General features: G+C 57.5%; 1 protein-coding gene across 1 annotated transcript in view; it reads right to left on the reverse strand.

The window, feature by feature from the left end:
* Nucleotides 1–2,663: 2,663 nt before the first annotated feature.
* The window catches only part of INTS9 (integrator complex subunit 9), a 62,530-nt gene continuing 39,817 nt past the window's right edge, over nucleotides 2,664–25,376 (reverse strand). Inside the window, exons 4-17 of the mRNA XM_056113993.1 lie at nucleotides 25,161–25,223; nucleotides 23,617–23,756; nucleotides 23,397–23,483; nucleotides 14,623–14,743; nucleotides 13,745–13,879; nucleotides 9,727–9,838; nucleotides 8,470–8,650; nucleotides 6,764–6,824; nucleotides 5,986–6,157; nucleotides 5,375–5,499; nucleotides 4,741–4,908; nucleotides 3,374–3,472; nucleotides 3,144–3,281; nucleotides 2,664–3,042 (exon numbers count right to left, since the gene is read on the reverse strand). Of these exons, the coding sequence (XP_055969968.1) occupies nucleotides 2,866–3,042; nucleotides 3,144–3,281; nucleotides 3,374–3,472; nucleotides 4,741–4,908; nucleotides 5,375–5,499; nucleotides 5,986–6,157; nucleotides 6,764–6,824; nucleotides 8,470–8,650; nucleotides 9,727–9,838; nucleotides 13,745–13,879; nucleotides 14,623–14,743; nucleotides 23,397–23,483; nucleotides 23,617–23,756; nucleotides 25,161–25,223 (1,779 nt within the window). The 3' untranslated portion in view covers nucleotides 2,664–2,865. The remainder of the gene's footprint in view (nucleotides 3,043–3,143; nucleotides 3,282–3,373; nucleotides 3,473–4,740; nucleotides 4,909–5,374; nucleotides 5,500–5,985; nucleotides 6,158–6,763; nucleotides 6,825–8,469; nucleotides 8,651–9,726; nucleotides 9,839–13,744; nucleotides 13,880–14,622; nucleotides 14,744–23,396; nucleotides 23,484–23,616; nucleotides 23,757–25,160; nucleotides 25,224–25,376) is intronic.

Below are 25,376 nucleotides of genomic sequence, written 5' to 3' on the forward strand. Positions count from 1 at the left end.
GGGCACCCCCGCCCCTTCCAATCACGAGCACAATGGTCTTACGTTGGAGTTTTGTAAGAAAATGAAATAAATGGAGACTTTAACTCGACGGCCTGCGAGTCCTGTGGGTTTTCTCCGCGGGGCCGCAGAGGGGAGGGGGACGGTCTGGCGCTCCCGGAGCAGGCGGGCGGGCCCCCCTCAGCCCGCTGTCCCGTGGGACTGAGTCTCTGTGGGAGTGTCTGCGTGCTCCCCTGCTTCTCACCATAGTCACAGCCCACCTCAGGAGTCTTTCCACCAAGCTTGGGGGTGCCGCTGAGCTGCCGGGGTCAGGGTGGCGCCCAAGTCGGAGGCCCTGCAGCCGCGGGAAGGCCTGAGTCCCCGCCAGCGTGGGCTTCACGAAGCTGGTTCCAGCCCCAGCATCACTGGAAGTGACGCCTGAGCACCAGGCAGGTGCCCCCAAGCCCTGTTCGGTGTGACCCCACACTGAGGAAGTTGGACAAGCGTCGGGTCACTCTGCTGGGAAGGGAGCACAGGGCGGGCTGGACTTTTTCCTCTCTGACCCCCTGTCCGTGGTCACTCTTGCCACAGCGCGGGGGACTCCGGGGGGGGGGGGGGAACGACCCAGGGTGGGCCTGTCCCCGGTGCAGGTGGGTAGCACGTGGGCTTCCCACCTGAACTCCCACTGCTCCAGGAAATGGCAAAACACCGCGGCCGGAGGGTTCACGGGTAACCAGACAAAGGTCTGCGTGCGTGGCCATCGGTGCCGGCCTGTCTCCTCCCCGCCACCTCCTCTTGCCGTCGTTCAGGTTCCTGTACCCGGGGAGCCCACACCACCCGCTTCTTGCACGTGCAGCCTGTGTCAGGGTTGTGCTTGGCTGCTCGTTTAGAGAAACGAGTGGAGAGACGAGTATGGCCAACAATACTCTTTTCTTTGTATCGGAGCCTGGCAGAGCCGGGTTGCTGGGGGCCATCAGGGCCACAGCTGGGGGTTACGGAGCCATTGGCGGGCTTGGGGCTCCGGGGGCGCCAACTCGGGCCCAGCGCATGCTCACAGGAGCCCCTCTCCTCCCTATCTGGGTACTGGCCTCTGGAAATGCAGAGTCAACAATCACCCCGTTTGTTGCTGGCGTATCTGTTCTCTTTATGAAGTTTCCTCACGAGAAGCTTTTCCTTTGCAAAATCTGATTCATAAACTCTTGTGGGTGGCGCTTTCTGCTCCTGGCACCTGGAACATGGCGGCGGCTTTGTGTCTGCCCGTATATAAAACCTTGAAGTATTGGTTTGTTTCTTTTTAAGACTCTGGGATTTGAGTTTTTGTCTTTTATTCTGGTACAACCTGAGTAACAGGGTGGGGGCTCGGGGTGGAGTGTGCAGTTGTGTGCCCGTCCCAGGTACGGCCCCTATGCCTCGGGGCCTGGCCAGCAGTGGGGCTAATAAGTATGAATATGGTGCTTTGTACAGGCTTCTCGCCATTTCCAGCAGCTTCTCAGCGGCTATTTTGTTGTCCGGACCTCACTGGGCTGGGGTGGACATGGCTGTGCCAGTCCCACCTGCCCATCTCGGTCTGGAGGGTCAGTTGCGCCCTTGGCTTCCATCATCCTTGAGGCGGCTCAGGTGACGCGGGGTGACGGCCCTTGCCTCCCTGTGCAGTCCCGCTCGAAGGAAAGTTGCGCTTCTTCCCCCCCTGCCTTCCGCCCGAGTCGGAGATAGCTGGGCTGTCTCCATCACCCCTGCCTCAGTTGGACCGATTTCACAGAGGTCCTGTCCCGCCTGGCCTCTTGAGTGTATTCGCCACTGTGGGCCTTGTGACCACTCGGGGAAGTCCAAGCCATTCCAGGCCTGTCTGGGTATCTCAGGAGTACAAGTGAATGAGACTCTGCATTTCCAGAATGTTCCTTCATTAAACGAATGACAGAAGCAAGTTTCGGTCCTGTGAGAAAGCCTGTGTGCCGCCCTGCTCTGGACCTACTGTGCGGGTTAGTTTCCACAGCTGCTGTGGCCTCGTGGCCCCTCCCATGGCCCAGTTCATCCCTGGCCCCAAGCATGCGTCCCCAGAACCGGTGTGGGCATCCTGGGCCCCTTCTAGCCACGCTGGGGACGCCTTTTTCCTGCACACCCCGGTTACATCCTGCGGAGTTTCCCATGGTTCCTGGGGTCCAGTTGTGGGCCAGCTGGAGAAATGACTGATCCTCAGGCCAGCGGGCCCAGGGCTGCCCGGCCTGCTGCAGACTCGGACGTGTGCCACGGGGGCTCGCGGCGTCCACACAGCGGAGCTTCCTGTGACTGAGGTCGGTCAGGGTGAGGGAACAGGGATTTCCTGCTGCTTCGTGAGGCTGGGGTCGGGTCACACCTAGTGGTGCCCGGGGGACCATAACACAGTGGCAAAGCCCAGATTGTCTCATCTGTCCCTCTCCAGCTCAAACTCATGCTTTTCACCATATTTTTATTTTTTTTATTATTATTTTTTTTTTTTGCTGCTTTTTGGGTCACACCCAGCAATGCATGGGGTTACTCCTGGCTCTGCACTCAGAATTACTCCTGGCCGTGCTTGGGGGACCACATGGAATGCCAGGGACTGAACGCGGGTCAGCCGCGTGCAAAGCCGCTGTGCCATCACTCCAGCCCCTCCCAGTACTTTCAGATGCTAAATCTAAGTGTAGGTTTCAGGTTCCACGGAGCATAGATACATCTACAAAAATAAGTTTTATTAACAAACGGGCTTGCAATATAAAATACAGAGGGGCACGCGCCTCCCTCCTGCCAGGGGCCATCCTGGAGGACTGGGCACTGCAGGCTGCACCCCTTCCTGGGTGCCAGCCCCCCACCGCACCCTGCCCTGCAGCAAATCTGCCGGTCAGCCCCATGGGCCCCACGTGCTTGTCTGGCTCAGAACTTCTGCAGGAATTTGAGGACGAGGTCACGCAGCCGCACCCGCAGCACCTCGTCGTGGTCGCAGATGATGTGGGTCGAGTCCTCCTCTACCTGGATCAACGTCTCAGCCTCCTGCAGCAGCACCAGGTGGCCCTTGGCCGTGTCCTCCACCTTGATGTCGCTGAAGCCGTGCTGCCGGGGCGGGCGGGCAGGACGGGGGCTTAGCTCAGCGGGACACGCGGGCCGCCTGCCCTCCCTGCACCCATCTGCCGCCCCTGTGCCCGCCTGCCCACCTTCTCCAGGGTCTGCACGAACTGGTCCAGGGGGATGGAGCCGCTGAGCAGGGGCCGCACCCCCTTGCCGTCCGGCACGTCCTCGCTCGCCCGCTTCCTCTTCTTGCCCCCCGGGGGCGGGGCCGGCCGGGGTGGAGGCTGTGGGGACACAGGGGGGCTGAGCCTCGGGTGTGGGGACCACCTGGGGCTGGGCCTGCGGCGGGGAATGGGGGGGTCCCAGCCTCCCATACCTGCAGAATGTGCTTGTTGTCCTTCGTGTGCAGCACGGCCGAGACGGTGGCCAGCGAGACGCCGGGCTTCACCTCCGTGGGCACCAGGGAGTCGGCCAGCTGCCGGCAGGCAGGGGGGCTCAGTCACGCTGGACACCCCCATCCCCATTTCCCTCCCTTCATGCCGTCTGCAAGGAGTGAGGAACCGCCCAGAAGCGGGGAAGCGGGGAGCAGAAGCAGTTGAAACCCTGACCCACAGGGTGCAGGGCTGTGCCGACGTGCGCTCGCCCCTTACTGCACATGGGTGGCGCGATGACCTGAGGCTCAGCCGACACCCAGAGGCGGCCTGGAAGGCTGAGGAACAGGCGTCCAGGGGCAAAGAACCTGAGGAGGCCCGTCTCAGCTGCCAATCTCAGACGCCTCTCCCAGAGAGAAACCTGGCCACAGAACTCCGGGGAGAAGGCAGCTGGCCAGAGCTGACCCCCCGATGGCCTGAGAGCCCCTGGCTAAGTAGCTGAGCGAGAGAGGAAGAAGAACAGCCCCGAGAGAGGAACCCTAAGCTGAGGAAGGTGGGAAGGGCCCACAGGCGGCTCTGACCCCAGGCAGAATCCATAAACTTGGAAAATGAATCCGTGGGAAACTTCCCCTCCTCCCTGGTGGGAAACTTCTGAGCTCTATCCAGAAAAGTGCTTCTCTCCTAAATAACCTTTGGACCAAAAGGAGTTAGCACTGGTAGAAGGTCTGGATTTAATTGCAGTGAATATTGTTCATTTTCATGGCAAAAGGAAATACTGCCGCGAAGTTGGAACAGTTATTTCCGCTATAATTCAAAGAAAGGGAGGAAACTGGGAAAGTGAAACACTTATTGAAGGGGCGGCAGCCCCAGCTCTGAGCCCAGATTCCCAGGAACGTTCCTGGGGTCAGCCCCACCGCCACTGGGTGGGGCAGAGAGAAGACACACACACACACACACACACACACACACACACACACACACACACACGCTGTTCTGTTGAACATGGTTTTTGAGTTACAGCAGTAACACAAGGCCATGTGAGAAGGCACACACACACACACACACACACACTTAGGCTGTTCTGTTGAACATGGTTTTTGAGTTACAGCAGTAACACAAGGCCATGTGAGAAGGCACACACACACACACACACACACACACACACACTTAGGCTGTTCTGTTGAACATGGTTTTTGAGTTACAGCAGTAACACAAGGCCATGTGAGAAGGCACACACACACACACACACACACACACACACACACACTTAGGCTGTTCTCTTGAACATGGTTTTTGAGTTACAGCAGTAACACAAGGCCATGTGTGCGGGCCCCGCATGTCCTGCTGGGAGGGGGCGGCCCCGGGCGCTCACCTCGGGTACAATCTCGATCTTCTCGTAGCGGCGTTTGAAGGGCAGTGCCAGGACCTCGGCCCGCCGGTAGGACATGGGCGGCGGCTGGCAGTCGATCATCAGGTCGGTGCGGTGGCACTGTGTGGGCGGCGGCTGCGTGTATTGCTCGGGACACACCACATGCAGCGGCTGCGGCAGGGGGTGGGGGGAGGGACGTGAGACCAGTGGCCAGGCCCCTTCCTGTCCCCGGGCTCCCCTGGCTCCCCTGGCTTCAGCCTCAGGCACTGACCAGTCACACGGGCGTTCATTGCCCGTGCCTGTGGTCACGGTGGCCTGGCTCCGTGGGGCCACAGTCCAGTGTGGGACAGGCTGGTCCCCGTTCACAAGACCCCTCTGCTTTCACGGGAGAAAACCCCTGCCCAGCGCAGCTGAGTCTTGCTAAGTGTCCTCTGCCTTCCTGCAGTTTCCCGCTAGGGTGGGACTCTCCCAAAGCCGCCAAGAAGCAGAGACCATGGGTGCGGCCTCTCTGGCCACTTTCGGCTTTAGAATGAGTTACCGGTCTGGTGGTGCATGTGACCGTGGAGCATGGGCAGGGGGCCAGGGGCCACTTTGGTTCGGCCCAGTCCCCACAGGAGTGGTGGGCGGCCGTGCTTACCTGCACTTCTTTCAGCAGCTTCGACACCTGGATGAAGTTGAGCCGCGTGTCGATGGGGCAGTAGATGCACTTCATGGCCAGGGGCTGGTAGGGGGCCAGCGCCTCCAGGTAGGAGAAGTCGGGCTCTGGGGAGAGGCCAGAGGGAGGCGGGGGGTGTGCGTGGCCACTCGGGGGCCCGCAGGGGGGAATGGGCTAGGGGGCCGATTTCTTTAGAAGAGAAACTGAGTCACGAAGAAATCAAGTGAGAGTGGGCCGGAGAGAGAGGGGTGCGGATCCCCTGGGCACTTCTAGGAAAGCAGGTCCTGAGCACTACCGGGTCAGGGGCTAATGCCAGCCCTCCTGGGTGTCCTGACAGATCCTGCAACCCCCCTTGGGGGTCAGGGACCTGTGCAGGGCGGCAGCACCCCAGAGTGAGATTCCTCACTAGCAGTTGTGCCCGTGGGATGAGCAACAGCAGGAGGTTTCCGGCACCTACTAGCTCACGGCGCCTGCCGTTCCCGGCTCACTGGCACTTTACATGGGATCTTCCCGCTCATGTGTGGGCCGGGGCTGGGCTGGGGCCCAGGGGCTGCGCGGACCCCCTTCCTCCACATCCTGCCGTGCCTGCTTACCTGTGAAGATGACCGTGTTCAGGCTGGACCTGCCCCAGAGCTCCAGGAAGTGCACCACGTCCCCGAAGCGCAGGGAGGGGTGCCCAGTGAAGACCACGCACGGCTGCCGGAAGTCGTTGCTGAAGTCGCCGTGGATGCTGGGGTAGTGCTTCAGCTTGTTGGTCTGGATGAGCTGCGAGGGCAGCCCCGGGCGCACCCGGGTATGGGCACTCAGTGCTGGGCACAAAAGGATGTTGGGGCTGCCTCCAGCCCAAGGCATGTGGACCCTTTCCAGGGCACCCCTAGAACCTCACACGCTGGGAGCGGCACTGAGCTCGGGTCCTGGGAAGGGCCGGGACAAAGTGCCCGCATCAGGAACATGCCCTTGTCTCACTCACTGCCAGCTTGCTGACGCGTTAGAACAATTCAAACAGCATCTCCCCACACTGCCTGGAACATCCCCATGTGCCCCGCACCTGAAGTGAGTTCATGTGCACATAGAAGGTCCGCCACGCCGCATAGCCGGCTGAAAGCCGCAGAGGGACAAGACCGGGTGCGGCCAGAGAGGAAGGCTCTGGGGGGCTTAACACGGTGGTGGTCCCCACTGAAGCCCAGCATCCGGGCATAGCAGGGCGGGTCCTCTCCCTGTCCAGAGGGGTATGGGGGCATCTCGGGACATGGGCTGGCTGGGGGATATTCTCAGCGGTAACTCTCTAACCCCTCACACCTGCTCAGTTCATTCCCCCCCCCCCCCCCCCCTGTTTCTCGGCCCCAGGGCCCCAGCATCCCCTTCTCTTACCTCTGCGTGCGGGAACGGCGGTTCTGGAAGATACACCTTACTCTGTTTATTGTGGCACAGCCTGGGAAGAACAGCCGCGAGTTAGCCAGGGCGCACAAGGCGGTGTCTGCTGCCCCCTGCTGGTGAAGCAGCGAATGCCCCTTCGAACTCCAGGTGAGGAGGGGTTTGCACCCAGGTCATTGCAGTCGCTAATTTCCTCTTGGCTCTGTGTCTTACCCACCTGGGCGTTTCTAAGCCAATTTCTGCTCTAATAAAAGTGAATTTTGTCAGCGGTGCTACTGAAATGCTGGTTTTTCTCATTAGATACGGTTTCAGAAATTTCAGCCAACAGCAGTTTCAGCTTTTTTTTTTTTTTTTAAATTTGAGAACATAATTTTGGCAGGTTTTGCCTTCTCTCCTTACTCCTCGAGACTATGATTCTGCTAAGCCCTGGCAATTCAGCCGACTTCACATCGGTGAAGAAACAGCCAAGCCAAAGTTTCATAGCCCATAGGGAAAAAGGAGGGACCTTCCATGGTCACTATTTCAATGGAGTGAATCAGACTGTCCCATAGAAAATGGACGTCTCAAACAGAGAACACGGACATCTCAGACAGTCCACACACAACCCAGATGCCTCAAACTGTCCACACAGAACCAGGATGTCTGAGAACACCCACAAAAAAACACATGTCTCAGAATGTCCACACAGAACATGGAAGTCTCAGAAAAACCACATATGCTTCAGATCATCCACATAGAACTCAGACATCTCAGACTGTCCAAACAGAACACTCTCAAAGAACCCAGAGGTCTCAGAAGAGCCACACAAAACCCGGAGGTCTTACTTAGGACATCCACACAGAACCTGGATGTCTCATGTCCACACACAACATGGACTTCTCATATTATCCACAAAGAACATTGATAATCTCAGACTATCCACACAGAACACAAAAGCCACACAGGACCTGGGCATCTTAGACTGTCCACATAGAACCTGGACGTCTCAGAATGCCCACAGAGAAAACAGATGTCTCAGAATGTCCATACAGAACATGAACATCTCAGAACATTCACACAGAACATGGACGTCTCAGAGAACACGGTCATCTCAGACAGTCCACATAGAATAGGCATCTCAACGTCCACACAGAACATGGACATGTCACAGAGAACACATACATCTCAGAAATCCACAGAGAACATGCCTCAGACTGTCCACACAGAGCATGGATACTTCAGACCATCCACACAGAACACAGAAGCCTCGCACTGTCTACACAGAACCCGGACATCTCAGATTGTCCACATAGAACCCGGGGTCTCAGAACATCCACACAGAACCTGGACATCTCAGAACGCCCACAGAGAACATGGATGTCTCAGAATGTCCACACAGAGCATGACATTTTAGAATACAGACAGCTCAGAACATTCACACGGAACATGGATGTCTCAGAGAACATGGACATCTCAGACAGTCCGCACAGAACACAGACGTCTCAGAACACCCACAGAGAACATGGACATTTCACAGAGAACACAGACATCTTGGAAATCTACACAGAATATGACGTCTCGGACCATCCACACAGAATATGGCTGCCTCAAACCATCCACACAGAACACAGACGCCTCACACTGTCCACACAGAACCTGGACGTCTCTGAACACCCACAGAGAACACGGATGTCTCAGACTGTCCACACACAACACGAACGTACCACTCAGCGAAAATCTGGGAGAACTCCAGGGAGCTGTTGGCCACGGGGGAGATGAAATAGAAGGGGATGTTGGAGAGGCCGGCCGAGTCGATGTACTGGTAGAGGCACTCCAGGAGGTCGTAGATGACGCCCGACGGGTAGCAGGGCACGAGCACGTTCCCTCCGTTCCGCACTGTGAGCGCTGGGGGTGGACAGCGGGGTGGAGGGTCAGCGGGCAGTGTCGGGGCCCTGTCCTGACCCCTGTGAGCTCGTTCCCAGGCACCTCACTGCATGGAGGCAGGCAGGGAGCAGCGCAGGGTCTGGGTTTGTCAGGGTGGCCAGCACCGTCCTGTTTCTCTCCCATTAGAACTTCGCTGGGTTTGTCTCTACTCGGCTTCTGGCCATCACTGGTGGCCTCGGAGTAAACACACCCAGGGAATCTAGCTGACTTAGTTTTCGGGTGACACCTGGCAGGGCTTACTCCTGGCAGGCTCAGGGGAGCACCGGGGGTTCTGGGGCCTGAACCAGGGCTGGCGGCGTGCAAGACGAGCACCCGCCCTGCTGTGCTATCGCACAGGCCACTCCACTTATTTCAGGGACACTTTCTTTCCTTCAACTTGGTCTACGGGAGAATCCTTGACACCGGAAGCATTTCAGATCAGCTGTGAGATGCAGAATCGCGGCTGATTAGTGAGAACTCAGAACTGCAGTCAGAACTGAGTTTTAAAAATGCCTCTCAAATTGGTTTCCTGTTTGGTTTCCAGAGCAAACTGCAGACCCCAGCAGCCTGTCTCTGGCACCTCCTCGGCTGAGCCTGGCCACTGCCCTAAACCCTATATGTACCCGGCCACCCCGCGCCCACCAAACTCAAGGCTAAGACTTTCCTATATGAATCAAGTGGGACGATACTAAGTTCTGTCTGAAGAACTAAAAAAAATTCAGCTTCTGTTTCACCATGCTAACTGCGCCTTCGGATCTCAGATGCTAAAGACTTGAGCCCAGCGGGCGGAAGCTTTGTGGGTGGGAGGCCTGGGTTCGACCCCTGGCTGGGACCTAACTGTGACGCAGAGCCAGGAGACCCTGAGCTCTAACCTGGGAGTGTCCCAACAAAGGCCAAAGGAAAAAAGGAATCATGGTGAGCCAGAGGTAGTTTGAAAGGATGGGGTTCGGGCGTGTGGGATAAAGCAGGGAGCGGTCTCAGTGGGGTACCCGAGGGTCTGAGTGCCCAGGGCAGGGCATCGGGAAGCCCCACCAAGCCACACGCAGGCACACACATACCCAGGTTGCTGCAGAACTCGCCCACCATGCCGTCGGGGTTGGCGGTGGGGATCTGGGTGAGGCCCGTCAGGAGGAGAACGTCGCTGTTCTTCAGAGATGCTTGGTCCATGGGCTGAAAAACCAGAGCCAGGCTCGGTGACGGAAAACAGGTGCATCTGCAGATGGTGGGCGGGGGGACAGCGGGGCCGCCCCCGCACTGCTGCCCTCCCGTGAGCAAGGCAGTGCGCCTGTGTGAGGGTGGCAGCACTGGAAGCCAAGCCTTCAGACCTGGATACCGAGTCCCTGGGTTGGTCCCATGAAAAGGCCCAGTGGCACTGCCCAGTTCCATCAGGCCTCGCTCCTTCCAAAAGGCTGAGCTCTCATGCCTCATCAAAGGGTGACAGCGCCCCTAGGTGGTGCTGGGCAGGGCCGCCCGCCTGCATCGGAGTCCATGGGGCGGGAGGACTGGGCACTTTCTCACTGAGGCCCCAAGCAGCACGGTGAGGCAGGCCCAAGAGGGAGGCACAGACCCATGAATCGGTGGCCTCGGCTGGGTCGGGAACTGGAGCCTCCTCTCAGAGCTGGGCTTCTGGCCGGGGGTGCACTCCCGGCCTCTCCTGGGAGTGTCCAGGGGACGTCTTACCCCCTCGGTAACCCAGGAGGCTGGGCGGGGAACTGTCCCCCCAACGGCCGTTGCCACGTCCCAAACACCCTCTCCTGAATGAGCCGTGCCCCGAGTCGGAGCTGAGGTTTGAGGCCAGGAGTGGACACGGCCACTCCCTGCATCCCTGCCCGCGGTTTCAGGAACAGAGTCCCCAGACACGCTATGGAAAGACCCGGCAGTGGGGAGGAGTCACAGCCGCCCCGTCCCTCAGGGCCCATGGGAGCCGCTGGCTTCATGCAGCTGCCCTGGGTTGGGCCCCTGAGCCCCGCCAGGTGTGGCCCGACACCTCCCCCCCTCGGATGAAGGATGACCCTGAGAGGGTAACCTCGGGGCTGAGTACATCCGTGTTCTGCTCGCAAGTGCACACACACGGAAGGAAGGGCGGAGGTGGGAGGGGAGCAGGTTCTTGCTGGGGGCTGGACTGTGTTCACTGCGAGCGAGGGGCTGGGGGCTCATGAGTCTCAGCCCGCAGCACCTCTCCGGGCCCCGTGTGTGCCTGTGCTCCCTTCCCGGGGTGGTCACCGGGCTTGTGTCCCCGCTCTTGTATGTGAGAGCAGAGAAAGGAGCTGGGCCTCCAGCGCATGGCAGGGACTCAGGCTGGCACAGGCATGGGCATCGCAGGGAGACTAAGCTCTGCAAGGGAGACCAAGGGCGGGGCGGGGCTGGAGGACAGGGCAGCAGGAGGGCGTTTGCCATGCATGTGGCTCACCCGGGTTCGATCCCCAGCATTTCATATGGCCCCCTGAGCCTGCCAGGCGGAATTTCTGAGCGCGAGCCAGGAGTAACCCCTGAGCATTACCGGGTGTGGTCCATCTGACCCCTCCCCCCGAAACAAAAAGAAAAACAAAAACAAAAAAAACCTCCAAGCAGCCCAAGGGCGGTGCACCCATGGCAGATACGGGAGTGCGGGTCAGCCTGACCAGACAGGCTAGGGCCAAGACGGTTCTCGGCGGGTCCAGGAGACACGCAGTGCCTCCATTTCGCCACCAGAGGGCAGCGTTCTTCAGCTCTGCCTTGCACAGTCATTGCTGATCCCTACACACATCCACGCAAACTTCCAGTGTGTCCATCCAGGGGCAGATGAAAATACTTGTGACCCTGATGGAACGAGCACATGCAAGGCCCTGGGAGCTGGGGTCCCTGCGCAAGTCAGCCAGCCAGCCGGGCGGCTGGTACTGTGCCAGTGCCAGGCCAGAGAGTGACAATCACCCCCTCTGCGCCCCCCTCCCCCTCCTGGGAGACTTGTGGAGAGAACAGCAAGCGGGCAGGAGGGAGGGAGGGAGGGGGTAGGCGGAAGCCTAAACCGTGGGGGAGGGGCACAGACAGAGATGGCAGGGAGGGCAGCACACAGGACCCAGGGTGCAGGGTCTGTGGGCAGAGGGCAGCAGGGTGGGCAGTGCATCAGCATCCAGCCATGTCCCTGATCCTGCAAGTATGTGTGTCGGGGTTGGAGTGGGGGAGGGTCAGGGAGCCCAGGGGTCACTCCCTATGATGCTTGGCCAGGCCCAGGGAGGCCTCCCCTGGCGGTGCCTGGGGGTCCCTGGCTGTGCTTGGGGACTGACCTCGCGCCTTGTGCTGGCCATCTGAGCTATCCCCTTATCCCTGCAGACATCTGCACTGGTAGCTCATGAAAGAAAGGAAAGCATGAGGCCTGGGGGTGCGGTTCCAAGGGCTAGTGCATGAGCTCCGCAGACGGTGGCCCTGGCTGGCCCCACAGCCCCACACACTGTGCTGGCCATCCCTCCGTCCCCTCTCACACAATCCCTCTCTGAGGCCCCAGCCCAGCCGGGCTGGCCCTGAGGAGCATCTCCCCAGCACAGAGCAGGGTTGTCCAGCACCTGGCTGGGAGGCTGCTGTGACAGTAGGGACGTCACCACCCCATGAAGACACGGGCACAGGGACATTTCGGCAGAACAGGTGGCACCCACCTGGCCCCTGGGCCGGTTTGCAGAGTGCTGGACCATCAGCCCGGCTTTTCTTATCCCCACTCTACAGAATCCAATTATCTGGGGGAAAGGAGCGCCTAATTCCCTCCGTACGTACAACGCCGCCTGCCAGCTAGAAATGAAAATTAATTACCTAGGTATGTTGCTCATTACTTTCATGACCTTATTTTCCCTTCAGATTTACGGACCTTGTATGAATAATTTACTGGAGATGACATCAATAGTACCGTAAAGGCTTTGATCTAAGCAGGACAAATCAGGAGTTGGCAGCCAAGTCCCCTCTCTGTCTCTTAAGGAAGAATGTATCAGGGATGAGGGAGCTGCCAATATGGAATCGGATTCAATGAGCCGGCGGGGAGGACATTGATGGCTTTTGATTCCAACAGGCGGGGAAGGCCCAGAATTCTGCTAGCGAGAGGGGAAAAATAGCAGCGTGTCCCCTCGAGACCTGGAGAGGAAACTCGATTCTACAGAACGTCTGAACACCACAAGGCCGGGACACTGCTCAGAGCTGGGGTGTCCCCATGATCAGTGCTCCTACCCCCCACCCCATCTGCCTGCACATGCCTGCAGGGCCCTGGGGGTATAGACCGAGTGGCCATGCCTCACAGGAGAGCCGAGTTGGGGGAGGGTCTGTCCCACAAGCTCCACACCGTGTCAGCCTACAGGCCCTGAGCGGGATGATTCCACCCTCATGGTGGTGCACAGGGCTAAAGCCACCAGAACTAAGAGTCCTCTCTTGGCCTCGTGTGCTGGGAGTGTGTCCTGCACTGGGTCGACACTGAGTGCTGGGTGTGTGCTGATGTGTGCTGTGTGCGCTGTGTGTACCACAAGTGTGCACTGTGTGTACTATGAGTGTGCACTGTGTGTGCTGAGTATGTGTTGTGTGTACTATGAGTGTGCACTGTATACTATAAGTGTGTGCTGTGTGTACTGGGTGTGTGCTGTGTGTACTATAAGTTGTGCGCTGTGTGTACTGAACGTGTGCTGTGAGTACTATGTGTGTACGGTGTACTGTAAGTGTGCACTGTGTTCTGAGTGTGTGCTGTGCGCTGTGCGTACTATGAGTGTACACTGTGTATTAGTGTGCGCTGTACTGTGTGATGTGTGTACTATGAGTGTACACTGTTCTATAAGTGTGCGCTGTGTGTTCGTGTGTGCTGTGTGTACTTAGTGTGCTGTGTGTACTATGAGTGTGCACAGTGTACCAAAAGTGTGTGCTGTGAGTACTATGAGTGTACACTGTATTAGTGTGTGCTGTGAGTGTGTGCTGAGTGTGTGCTGTGTACACTATGTGTGCACTGTACTATAGGAGTGCACTGTGTTCTGAGTGTGTGCTGTGTGTACTATGAGTGTGCACTGTGAATGTGCCCATGGATGTGCCGAGTGCATGGCCGTGTGCATGGAGGACTGAGGGGGCGGGGGTTACCTGGGGATGCGTGGTCAGCAGGGAGGACCCAGACACGTAGGACACCTTCTCGTAGTGAGACTGGATGATCCAGTTGGAGCTCCCCAGGGCATAGCCGGAGCTCAGCGGTGTTACCAGCACGGCACCGAAAAGCTCCTGGAAAAGAGCGAGAAGTTTCCATGGGCTCCGGCGAGAGTGGCAGACGCAGCTCAGATGGTGGTGCTCACGTGGTACCTCGCCCAGAGTTTCTAGGTACCCGGTGTAGGGATGGAGCGCGGGGGACACAGCTCAGCGGGTGGCACTGCCAGCTCTGCTGGAGGCTCCTGGGGTCCCTGTATGGGGGGGGGTCCACAGCCTGAGTGTCGCTGGAGATAATCTCTGGGCTGGTGGGAACCGCCCCCCTCAGAAAGGGCCAGGAAGAGCCCTGAGGGCCCGGGCAGGCTGTGCCGACTCAGAATCCCCTCGCCCACCCTGGGCGACCCCGAGCACCAAGCTGGGAGTAGCTCCAGAGCAGCCCAACTAACTTCTTTGAAGAGAGAGGGCTGAGATTTTACCACAGAGACCCCAAGAGGCAAGTCTGTAGGTTTCTGTTCTTTCTCTCGCCCGGGGGAGACGCCCAGCACAGTCTAGCAGAAGGGGTCCCTGTGAGCTCTGGCCCAGAGGCCGTCTCGTCACGCTGCTCCCTGGCGTTAGGGACACTAACACTAACACTTCAAGTGTCCAGGCCCCGTGCTGTGAAGCGTCTCCTCTCCCTGCAAGCACGCGGGCCGCGGGGCAGCCGCCACCTCTCCAGCCCGACCCTGCAGCTGCCCTGCAGCAGAGGGGCCGGAATGGGACGCCCGAGGCCTTTCTTCCCCGAAGCAGCGGGCACCGTGGCGGGCACGCAGGGTGGCACTCACGATCTTCTGGGAATATCCCACCAGCTGGATTTTGCTCAGGGCCGCGTTGACCTCCTGCATCGTGTAGCACCTTCTCCACGTGGTGGCCTCCACCGCGTCCTTGAGCGGGGACGGCAGCAGCCTGCAAGGGACGCCACGGTCAGACCTGCAGGGGACTGTGGGGCCCTGTCTAAGGTGGCCACAACTTGGATTAGTCATCAGCGTTCTCTCCCTCCCTCTTTTTCCCTCTCCCTCCCCCCTCTTCCTCTCCCTCCCTCTGTCTCCCTCTCCCTCCCCCCTCCCTCCCCCTCCCTCTCCCTCCCCCCTCCCTCCCTCTCCCTCCCCCTTCTCCCTCCCTCCCTGTTCTCTCCCTTCCTCTTTCTCCTCCTCTCTCTCCATCCCTGTCCCCCTTCCTCTCCCTCCCTCTCCCCCCCCCCCCCCCCCCCCCGTTATTTCCCAAGTCATTCTCTTAGGGCTGGATCGGATCATCATTCTGAGCTCTCCTCATCTTCCTGTTCACAATGACACGGCAAGGTGACCTCCTGGGCCTGGCCAGGCTGTGGGAGGGGACCGTGCTAACTGCGTGAGGCTCAGCCTCAAGAGGAAAATAAAACACCCTTTGTCACTTTCCAGGAGGACGTGCGTCCCTGACAGCCAGTGAGCACAAGGAAGACGTTTGACCGTTTGCTCTCAAGCAGTCAAGAAGGGGCCTTCCGCGTGACTGCCCCGCTCGCCGGACAGCCGGACACAGGGCAGGGAGCTGCTGGTCGCGGGGATGGAGATTAGTTCTGTCCTCTGCTGAAATACTAGTTCCCTGTCTGTCTGTCTGTCTGTCTGTCTGTGTGCATCCTCACACACACCCTCAAGAAAGAGAGGAGAGCATCTGAGAAAGCACCAACCACATCCGAGCAGTAAGATGGACTTGGCAGGCCCCGGGAGAGTCCAGTGTGCCCGGAGAAGCCACACACACATCCGTGGTGAGGCAGCGGGTGAGGGGCCTCAGTTGGGGGCAGGGGCCGAGTTAGTGCTCACTAGAGAGAGACGAGAGGGCTGTTCTCTAGAGATGAGAAGAGACACTGGTACTTAAAAGGAGGGTAGTAAGAGCACGGGAAGAGATTTCAGAACAAAAGCAAAAATGAGAATAAAGACCACACGGAGAGGGCGGGGGGTGGGGAGGCGTGGGGCATGTTCAGGCCTCACACAGTTTGGCTCAGTCCCCAATACCCGCCTCCCCCCCCCCCCCCACCCGCCGCAAATGACACCGAAGCCCAAAATATGTGTTAAGAGAGCTACAAACATCCAACAAAACATGTGAGAACCACGGGAAAGATTAAAAAAAAAAAAAGAAGAAGCCTTAAAAATGAGGTGCTAGAATTCAATGAACAGTTAAGACTTTTTTTTTCAAACTTCAGGAACAAAAGCTGAACTGGGAGAAAAACAAGAGTGGATATCACACGAGAGAATGACATAAAGTCCACCTAGGAGAGGGGACAGGGGACAGGCATCAGCTTCGCACGTGGCTGACTCAATGTGGGGGGGGGGGGCGACCAGCTCAACCCCTGGCACCCCGTCGGCCCGTCCTGATCCCCAGAAGGAGTGATTCTCTGGTTACAGGGCCAGCAGTAAGCCCTGGGCACCACCAGGTATGGCCTGGCCGCTCCCTACATCCCGAGTATCACTGTGTCACTGTCATCCCGTCGTTCATCGATTTACTCAAGCGGGTGCCTGTAACGTTTCCATTTGTCCCACCTCTGAGACTTTAGCAGCCTCTCCTTACTTGTCTTTTCCAACGCTGCCGTATTGAAGGCTCTTTCAGGGTCAAGGGAATGAGACCCGTTATTGTTACTGTTTTTGGCATATCAGATACGTCACAGGTAGCTTGCCGGGCTCTCCGAGAGGCATATATCTATCTACCTATCTATCTATCTATCTATCTATATACATATATATATATTTCCCCCTGTGATTTGTTGCCTACTGTCTGAACCCCAACAAACATGGTTTGGTAATTATGGAAAATGGGTAGTGAGTGTCTTATGATGAACTCATGGCTGCTTCTCCAGGAAGGGAGCATAAAATGAGGCCCTCATAACCAAGCCACCAGACTCTGCGCCAGGCTGTTTTCAGTTGGGGTGCCCCAGAGGGGGGGTGGGTGAGAGCCCTCCACGCCCCCAGGTACCCAGCCCTAGCAGCCGACCTCCACGACCCAACTGCCGCCACACTCCAGGCCGCTTTCCATATGCTCAGGCCAAGCCTCAGGCATGAGTGAACATATGCCTAGACACGTCCCGAGTACAGGGAAACAAAAACCCGAACATGCAAAACCAAGTGATAAAGAGAACATGAACGAGAGGGGCCAAGGAGGGATGTGCAGTCTCCACAGGAGCTCGCAGCCTCGGTTCTGAAACAGAAGCTTTGGGGTGTAGAGTAGGAGGGTGTGCAGCGAGCCTGAGAGAACCGACCCCTGAGAGTGAACCAGGCGCATCTGGAGGATGCTCAGACTATGAAGGAGGCACCGGGCCCGGGCCGGCAAGACTTCTAAGGGGGAAGAGGCGGTTCCAGTCAGCTCGGTAGCAAGGCGGGCTGGAAGGAGGGAGTCTCAGAGGCCCAGAGAGAAGCTGCAAGTCAAGGAGTTGGCGTGGAGCAAGACTGACTGTCAAGATCACAGAGCACCAACAAACAAACAATTCATGGGAACACCGGAAACACTGTTCCCACGATCTCATCCTGCGATCTAGTTCCTGAGGCACGAGGATCAGAGACAGAAAAGGGCTGTAGGAAGCATCACAAGATGGGCTGCGGGCGTACACAAACCACCCTTCCAGAGACCAGCAGAGGAGAGCAGGAATGAGGGGACGGAGCTTGGCTGCATGTTTCGATGCTGCAGGCATCGAGAGGGGGTGAGCAGAAGCCAATGTGTCTCTTCTCCAAAGAGGTTTGGAAACCGAGACCAGCCCCGTGGCAGTGAGCACTGATCACCGAGGACAGTGTTTAAACTCCGCTACTGCAGAGACTCGCTGGACAGGTGAGCGCAGGCCTCAGCTTTAGAGGGGCTGGGCTCCCCCCATGAACAGAGCTGGGGGACCCTGAGCCCTGCCTGATGTGTCCCCAAACTCAAGACCAATAATTAAAAATTAAAGAATGAATATGGTCCAGAGTGATAGTATAGCGGGTAGGGCATTTGCCTTGCATGTGGCTGACCCAGGTTCGATCCCCAGCATCCCATAGGGTCCCCTGAGCACTGCCAGAGTGATTCCTGAGCACAGAGCCAGGAGTAACCCCTGAGCATTGTCAGGTGTGGCCCCAAAACCAACAAAATAAAACAAAGAACAAATAAAATTTTTTCTATTACTGAAAAACAAACAAAAAAATCCCCCCAAAACATCCAGATTCCTGGAGCAAGAGGTGATTCACAGGGAATGTCCAAAAGGGTCTCCCCAGAGGAAGAAAATAAGGGAATCCGAGGTGGGCACGGAGCTTTTGCTGTGTCAAGATGGGACGATCGGGGCCAGGGCGAGAGCACGGCAGGCAGGTGCTGGCCTTGCACATGGAGGGGCTGGGTTTGACCGCTGGCACCCTATATGGTGCCCTGACCACTGCCAGGGGTGAGCCCTGAGTGCAGAGTCAGGAGGAAGCCCTGAGCATCGCCGGGTGTGGGTCCCAAACCCAAACCCGAACCAAGACAGTCGATCTGCCTAACCGAAGGGCAATTCTGCAGGGGGGATGGGCAGCCTCGGGAGAGGAGAGGGTGGGTGGCTCACCCTGCACACGGCGGACCCGAGTCCAAACGGCACCCTGAGCACCACCACGAGTGACTCCTGAGCACTGCCCAGTGGGAACCAAAAACCAAAACCCAAATATACAATCCGTTTTAGATGAGGCTGGGGCAGAGACGGGATTTTGAGTTCCTGGGACTTTTCTATGTCTTTCTTTTTTTGGCGGGGGTGGGGGTGACACCTGGCGGATGTACAGGTGTTACTCCTGGCTCTGCACTCAGGAATTACTCCCGGCGGTACTCAGGGGGCCATATGGGATGCTGGGAATCGAACCTGGGTTGGCCACGTGCAAGGCAATCACCCTACCCACTGTGCCATCGCTCTAGCCCTGGGACTTTTAACCCAAGTTATCTCTTGGTGTATTTATTTTACAGCGAGCTTTTGGTATCTATGTTTTATATTATAATGAAATGGTTATGTTCAAAATTAAAAAAGCCAAAATTAGCAATAAAAATGTACAGAGGGCCGGAGACATGGTACACGGGGAAGGACGCCTCCCTGCACACAACAACTGGGGCTCATACCCCCCACCCCATCAGGAGTGGCCCCTGAGCACAAAGCCAGGATAGCCCCTGAGATCACCAGGTGTGGCCCTCAAACAAAAACAAGACACACCCCCCACCCCCGACAAAAGCCAAAAATATACAGAAACAGCAGAAATGACCCAAAAAGGTTAGGAAAGAAAGTTAAAAGAATTTCCTAGCAGGGGCCAGAGTGATAGCACAGTGGGTAGGGTGTTTGCCTTGCACGTGGCTGACCCGGGTTCGATCCCCGGCTTCCCATATGGACCCCTGGGTACCACCAAGAATAATTCCTGAGTTAGACCCAGGAGGACCCTTAAGCACTGCTGGGTGTGACCCAAAAAGCAAAGAAAAAAGAAAAAGAATTTCCTAACAAAAGAAGGAAAAAAAGGTAAGGTAAAGGCCCTCCCGTTGATCGTCGATTTGCTCGAGCGGGCCCAGTAACGTCTCCATTGGAGACTTTGTTGTTACTGTGTCTGGCACATCGAATACTCTCGGTAGCTTGCCGGGCTCTCCGAGAGGGGCGGAGGAATCGAACTCGGGTCGGCCATGTTGGCCGCTTGTAAGGCGAACGCCCTACCGCTGTGCTATCGCTCCGGCCCAAGGAAAAAAACAAAGGTGAAAAATTGAAGGGGAAAACTCTGAGTGGAAGTCTTGACGGTTCAGATTCTAAATAAGAGTTCCAGAGAGAGTACATAAAAAAGAGGACATTTCAAAAATAAAGAAAAAACATTTTTTTTTAGTCAGAATTTCTTGAGTTTTTAACTGAAGGCCAGCACACACTTTCTATAAAGCGTTCTTAGATATTTTAAGCTTTGCAGACACTATGTTGACTGTCACAATTCAATCTGGCGGTGAAACGGAACAATTATGCAAATGAGTCAGTGTGGCCATGTGTCAATAAAGTTTTCTTTATAAAACCAGCGGCAGGGACTGGAGGGGGCCAGAGAGCTCACGCTGGACCTGCAGGTGTCCCATTCCCTGGTCACCTGAGCACTGCTGGAAGAGGCCCCTGAGCACTGGTCTGGGAGCAGCCCAAGGCAGGGTGTGGCCTCAAAACTGAAAACGAACAAAAATCTGAGCAAAAAACAACAACAGAATGGAAACAGATCTCAGCAAGCCTGTCCTCACAAGCTCACAAAACAAAGGAAAGGGGCGCCAGAGTGACAGGAGAGCTGGGACATTTGCTCCACACACAGCCAGCTGGGGTCAATCCCTGAAGCCCCCTGTGATTCCCTGAGTCCCCCAGGAATGTCCTGAGAGCAGAAGAAGAGAGAAAACGAATACAGGAATTCAAAAAAAAAAAAATCAACAACAACAACAACCCCCCTCCCCCACAAAAAAACAGAAAAAAAGAAGAATTAAACTGCAGAAAAATCACAAAATCTAAAGGCAAAACCAGTCCCCAAGTGGCTGGGTCAGGCAGGCAGAGAGGGCCGGGGAGGGTCAGGCCTCCGGAGGCCACACCCACGGGCAGTCTGGACTGGCCGGGGTCCTTTGAGCAGAGCCTTGGCCCTGCTGCGTGCATCTCTGGTCGGAATGCTCAGTACGGGAGGAAGTGGACACGGCCAGTACCCATCACTGGCCAGCTGACGGGCCCAGGGAAGCCAGGTTGGCCCTGGGGTGGGCGCTGCATCCCTCCAGAGCTTCCCTGGCCCGTCCGACCTGCCCAGCCAAGTCTTGCAGGTCCCTAACCTTGGGTGGGCCACAGCACACAGGCCAGGGACCACCCTTTATTGTTATTATTATTGTTATTTTGGCGGCGGGGTGGGGGGGGGCACACCCAGTGATGCTCAGGGGTCCCCCTGGCTCCGCACTCAGGTAGTGCTCAGGGGATGATATTGGATGCCGGGGATTGAACCTGAGATGGCCACACGGAAGGTCAGTGCCCTCCCCGAGGGGTCTCCAACACAGACAGGGTAACTCTGCCAGGCACATCCGCTGTCCACCATGCATGCAGCATGCGCTGGGCCTCTCACCCACACACGCTCTCTGCTACGCATGTAGCACGTCCTCCGCCTCTCACCACGCACTGCTCGCGCTTTCTCTCAGGAGAATTCTCTTGGCAGGCGGGAAGCTGGCAGAGGTGGCCTCAGTGTCCAGGGAGCCACCAGGGTCACGGGCTGATTTAGGGTCAGACGGGGAAGCAAACCAGCCCTACCTGCCCGCAGCCTTTAGACTGCTCAGAGTCGAGCTCCCATGTGGAACGTGTCCTAAGCACTGTCTCCCGGTCACCACGTCCCTGTGCCCTGCCTCCATGCCAGGGGCTGCTAGCCCTCCCCCTGTCATGGCTCAGACCTATGGCCGAGGCTCAGACCTAACGGCCACATGCAGACTGCCTGGGGGTGCCCTAAGCGTTTGCCAATGAACGAGAGAAGGGGGACAGTCTGGGGACCTCCGGGAAGCCCCTGGGTGGGGAGAAGGGACGCCATGCAGGACACGCCTGCCGTTGCTCCGGAGTCCCCAACACCCATTTTAAGTCCAAAGTATTAAAAATAGCTGCAACGTTTCAATCGGGAAAGTGGACTGCAGGAAAATATCAGCGCGTGCTTCTTTAATGCCACGAGAGGATCACAATAACCTGAAACAATTTATCCTTGATCAGAACTGTGGGTTTTATGCTTACACCAAAAATGCTGGTCTTAGCCTCCCCCTTCCCCCCCAAAATCCTAGAGACCACGTTAATGGGAATATTTGTTTTATGTTTTCCCTATTCCTAAATTCATAACCCGAATTTGCAGTGAGTGAGGAGGTTGTAGGGTCAAAAAAAAAAATCGCACTGCAAGTCATTTTCCTTTTCCCACCTTCAAAATTAATTTTTCTCAAGAAGAGTCAATTGCGATGACAGAATGAGGAAGAAGGATGGTGGATTGGCGCAAATAAATCAAGAGCCAGGCGGGGAGACAGCTGCCCCAAAGCAAGAAGGATCGTTTTTGGGGGGTACACATACCAGTACTAAATCAAATGCTAATCCAACCCAACTTCTAGTGATTTACGGGAATTCATCACATTCCTTTGATGAACGAGCAGGAAAGGGTTTAATTTATTGTTTTCCCATTTGACGATCTTATTAGTAACCCATGCGACTGAAATGTGTTGATTCTAGGTCTTAAGAGCTGAAAAGGCACAAAACTGAGACCTTGAGCCTCAAATTCAACTCATGTTGGAGTTGAATTTTCTTTTCTTTGGGGGGAGGAGGTCACACCCAGCAATGCTCTGGGGCTACTCCTGGCTCTGCACTTGGGAACTGCTCCTGGTGGTGCTCAGAGGACCCTATGGAATGCTGGGGATTGAACCCAAGAAGGCTGCTTGCGAGGAAAATGCTCTCCCCGTTATTCTATTGCTTCAGCCCTGCCTGCAGCATCTTAGGTGTGAGCCATGGGGAACACTCTAGCTTCAGGCCTCCCAGAGGAGAGCAGACAGTGGGATCCCCGGAGAGAGCTGGCAGTGTTGGTGCGGGTGGGGGCCATGACGCCACTGCTGCCCTCCCCATCCCCAACAGCATCCGAGTCTGTGGCCCTGGCTCTGGGGAAGTGAATGAGAGTGAAAAGCACAGCCAGGAAGGAAAGTGTCTGTGCGTTGGACATGGCGCGAGCCTGGCTCGGGAGGGAGAGGCGTCAGAAAGGGGTGCAGGAGGGCGGCTGAGGAGTCGCTGGTTCCTGTGGCCTGAGAGTGAGGCCAGGTGATGGTCCCCAACACCCCGTGTGCCTGTCCTGGCTTCCTGGCTTATGTGTCCAGCCCCTCAGCACCTTCTTCCCAAGCCCCAGACTCTCCTTGGATTCCCCGGGGTACAGAATCTGGCTGAGGGTGGAGGCAGCTTCCCAGGGCCTGGGGGCTCTGGCCCTCCCCAGCCAGTGCTCAGCCCTTCCCGACCGTCGCCAGCAGGCGGCGAGAGCAGACTCACGTCCCTCCCTGCCAGCACCTTTTATTTGGAGCAGTATCAGAGCAAGCCGTCATGGATGGGGGCATTTCCAAAGGGGCCCGTCCACCCCTCCCTCACACACCCTCCCTGCTGTGAGCTGGTTGTCTTGCACTTCGCAAAGAACAGAGGGCAGGCAAGGCAAACGGTCAGGGTCCGGCCAGAAAGGCAGAATAAGGCCTGGGGACTTCCTAGGGGCGGAACGTTGGGGACCTGGCCATGGAGACCGTGGGCGTCAGTGGAAGCGTCGCTCAGGGACGCCAGCTCCCAGGACGAAATGCGGGTGGCCAGGCCATGTGCTTGCGGAAAGCAAGCAGAGGCCCGGGTCTGTGCAGGCAGGCAGTGGGGAGAGGTGCAGGGGTGGCTCTGGATGGGGGGGGTGTCCGGCAGGCACAGGGGGAGTCCCGGGCAGCAGGGAGGCAGGGCCAGGGTCCTGCCGGAGTGGCTCACTGGGAGGGACAGACAGGAAGACGCTGGGCGAGCACAGGAGAAAGTGTGCAGGGTCGCGGGCCCAGCACCCCCTAAGGCGGCGCCCCCCTCCCTGGGGAGACGCGTGGGCAGGCAAGGGGCCGGGCTCACCGCTGGATATCCTTGTTCTTCCACATCGAGGCCGACTGGGCCTTGGGCACTCTCTCGATGAAGTTCACCAGCTCTTCCATGAGGAGCCTGAGAAGGCATGAAGAGAAGGGGGGACTCTCGCACCCGGGGCCGGATAGCGGCGGGCATCCCCACCCCTCCCATGGGCAGGTGTCCCACACCCCCGAGTGCCGTCTCCCCAGGCCGCCACCTGCCCACTCACCGGCCGATCTGCACGGTGGGCTCGGTGGCGTACACGGAGCCGCTGAAGCCCGTGTGCTCGGTGATGTAGGGCAGCGCCATCATGCAGTGGTAGTTGGAGATGAGGATGACGTCGACCGTGGACAGGTCTATGAGCTCGGTCTGAGGAGAGAGGGCTGCTGACGCGGGGTGGCCCAGGTCTCGGCCGGGGGGGTGTGGGGGTGGGAGATGCCTGATGCGAGGCTGCTGTGGGCAGTATAGACCTGCTGTGCCTGTGGTGTGGACTGGTCCACCATGCTAGTGGCTGAGTGAAAGACTCCTGCACATGTGGGCTGGACTTGGGGGGCTTCTCTGGGCATGAGCCAGGATGGGGGGACATTCAGGCGCTCACTACGGTGCCGCCACGCCTCGACTTCCTGGGAGAATCACAGCCCCGAGCTAAGACACTACCTGGCTGAAAACTGCGGGCACGGCACTTGGCCCCAAGTCAGCCCATCATCTCTTGGGCCTGTGTGACCTGGGAACTGGCAGCCACTAACTGCAGAGGCTTGGAGTCCCCCCAGAGGCCTCCCTCCCTCACTGCCCAGACACTGACGGTGGTCTCTGAGCTGCGTGTGGTACAAAGGACACAGACACAGCCCCTGAGTCTTGGAATAGGTGGGGAAGGGCCCTCCAGTTCGCAAAGGGCCTCTTTTCCACTTCCCGGTAAACCCCCACCCCGAGGGGCCACCTTTGCCGGCTTCAGGCTGGTTTCTCCCACTTCTTTCCCTCCGGAACCTTCCCGAGGGCTGCACACAACTTCCAAGGGAGGAGAGAGGCTTATCTGCAGGGTACCAAAGCCTGGACACGGGTCGGGAGGGAAAAGGTCTCCCTGCCTTGCTGTTAGCAGGGGACACAGAAAAGCAGAAGGGTCTGGAAGATGGCACGGTGCCCCCTGGTGGGTTCCCCTGGGCCCCTGGACACGTCCTAGGCTTCTCTGCATTTCACCCTGCTGAGGAGAGCTCGTCCTGGGCCATGTGGTTCTCCCTGTCCAGACCCTGAATTGAATGGAAACTGACCCACCCTGACTCCTCGCTGCCCAGGTGATCATGACCTGGGGGGGGCACCAGATCTGTGACCCAGCTTGGAGCCGTGACACACGGCTTGGTGTGATGTTTCTGGACAGTAACAACTGGACACTTCATGCACTGCCTGAGGGACAGCGATTTCCGATGCCCTGCGGTAAGCAGGACAAGGAGAAACGGGGCTCATCTGGCACTGGCACGACGGTTGCAGAGAGCCGGAAGTTGTTTCCTCGCCGTGCTTAAAAACTCGGCCCCAGCACAAGTGTCAGTGGGAATTACGGAGCCAGCAGGGATGGGAAGTAGAGAGCGGCTTAAACGATTCCCAGACAATGTCAAGAGCCCCTAAATGGTCCTTTCCGAGCTTGTGACTCTGCGCCTCCACCAGCAGGCTCATTTCAATTGGAAAACAGGAAGCTAAGCCCCTTAAAATTACTTCTCCACTTCATTTGGAGAGATTCCAGGGCCCGCCTGGTCCCCGCAGGGAGGTTCCCTCTAGTCATACCTCAGGTAAGCAGAATTCAGGCACAGAATCCACGAAGACGTGGCCCGAGCACTCTTTGAGCTCCTTAAAGAAATGAAAAGGAACAAAATTCTCGGATGAGCTTATTCGGGAGAGAGGTTTGACACACACGCCGCTCCAGCCCCCAACCCGACTTTCCACAAGGGGTCAGGAACGGCTGGGACTGCGGGGACAGGAAGCCCAGCTCAATTCTGTCGG

The sequence above is a fragment of the Sorex fumeus genome, unplaced genomic scaffold, assembly GCF_029834395.1.
Source record: "Sorex fumeus unplaced genomic scaffold, SorFum_2.1 ptg000024l, whole genome shotgun sequence".
Taxonomy (NCBI): domain Eukaryota; kingdom Metazoa; phylum Chordata; class Mammalia; order Eulipotyphla; family Soricidae; genus Sorex; species Sorex fumeus.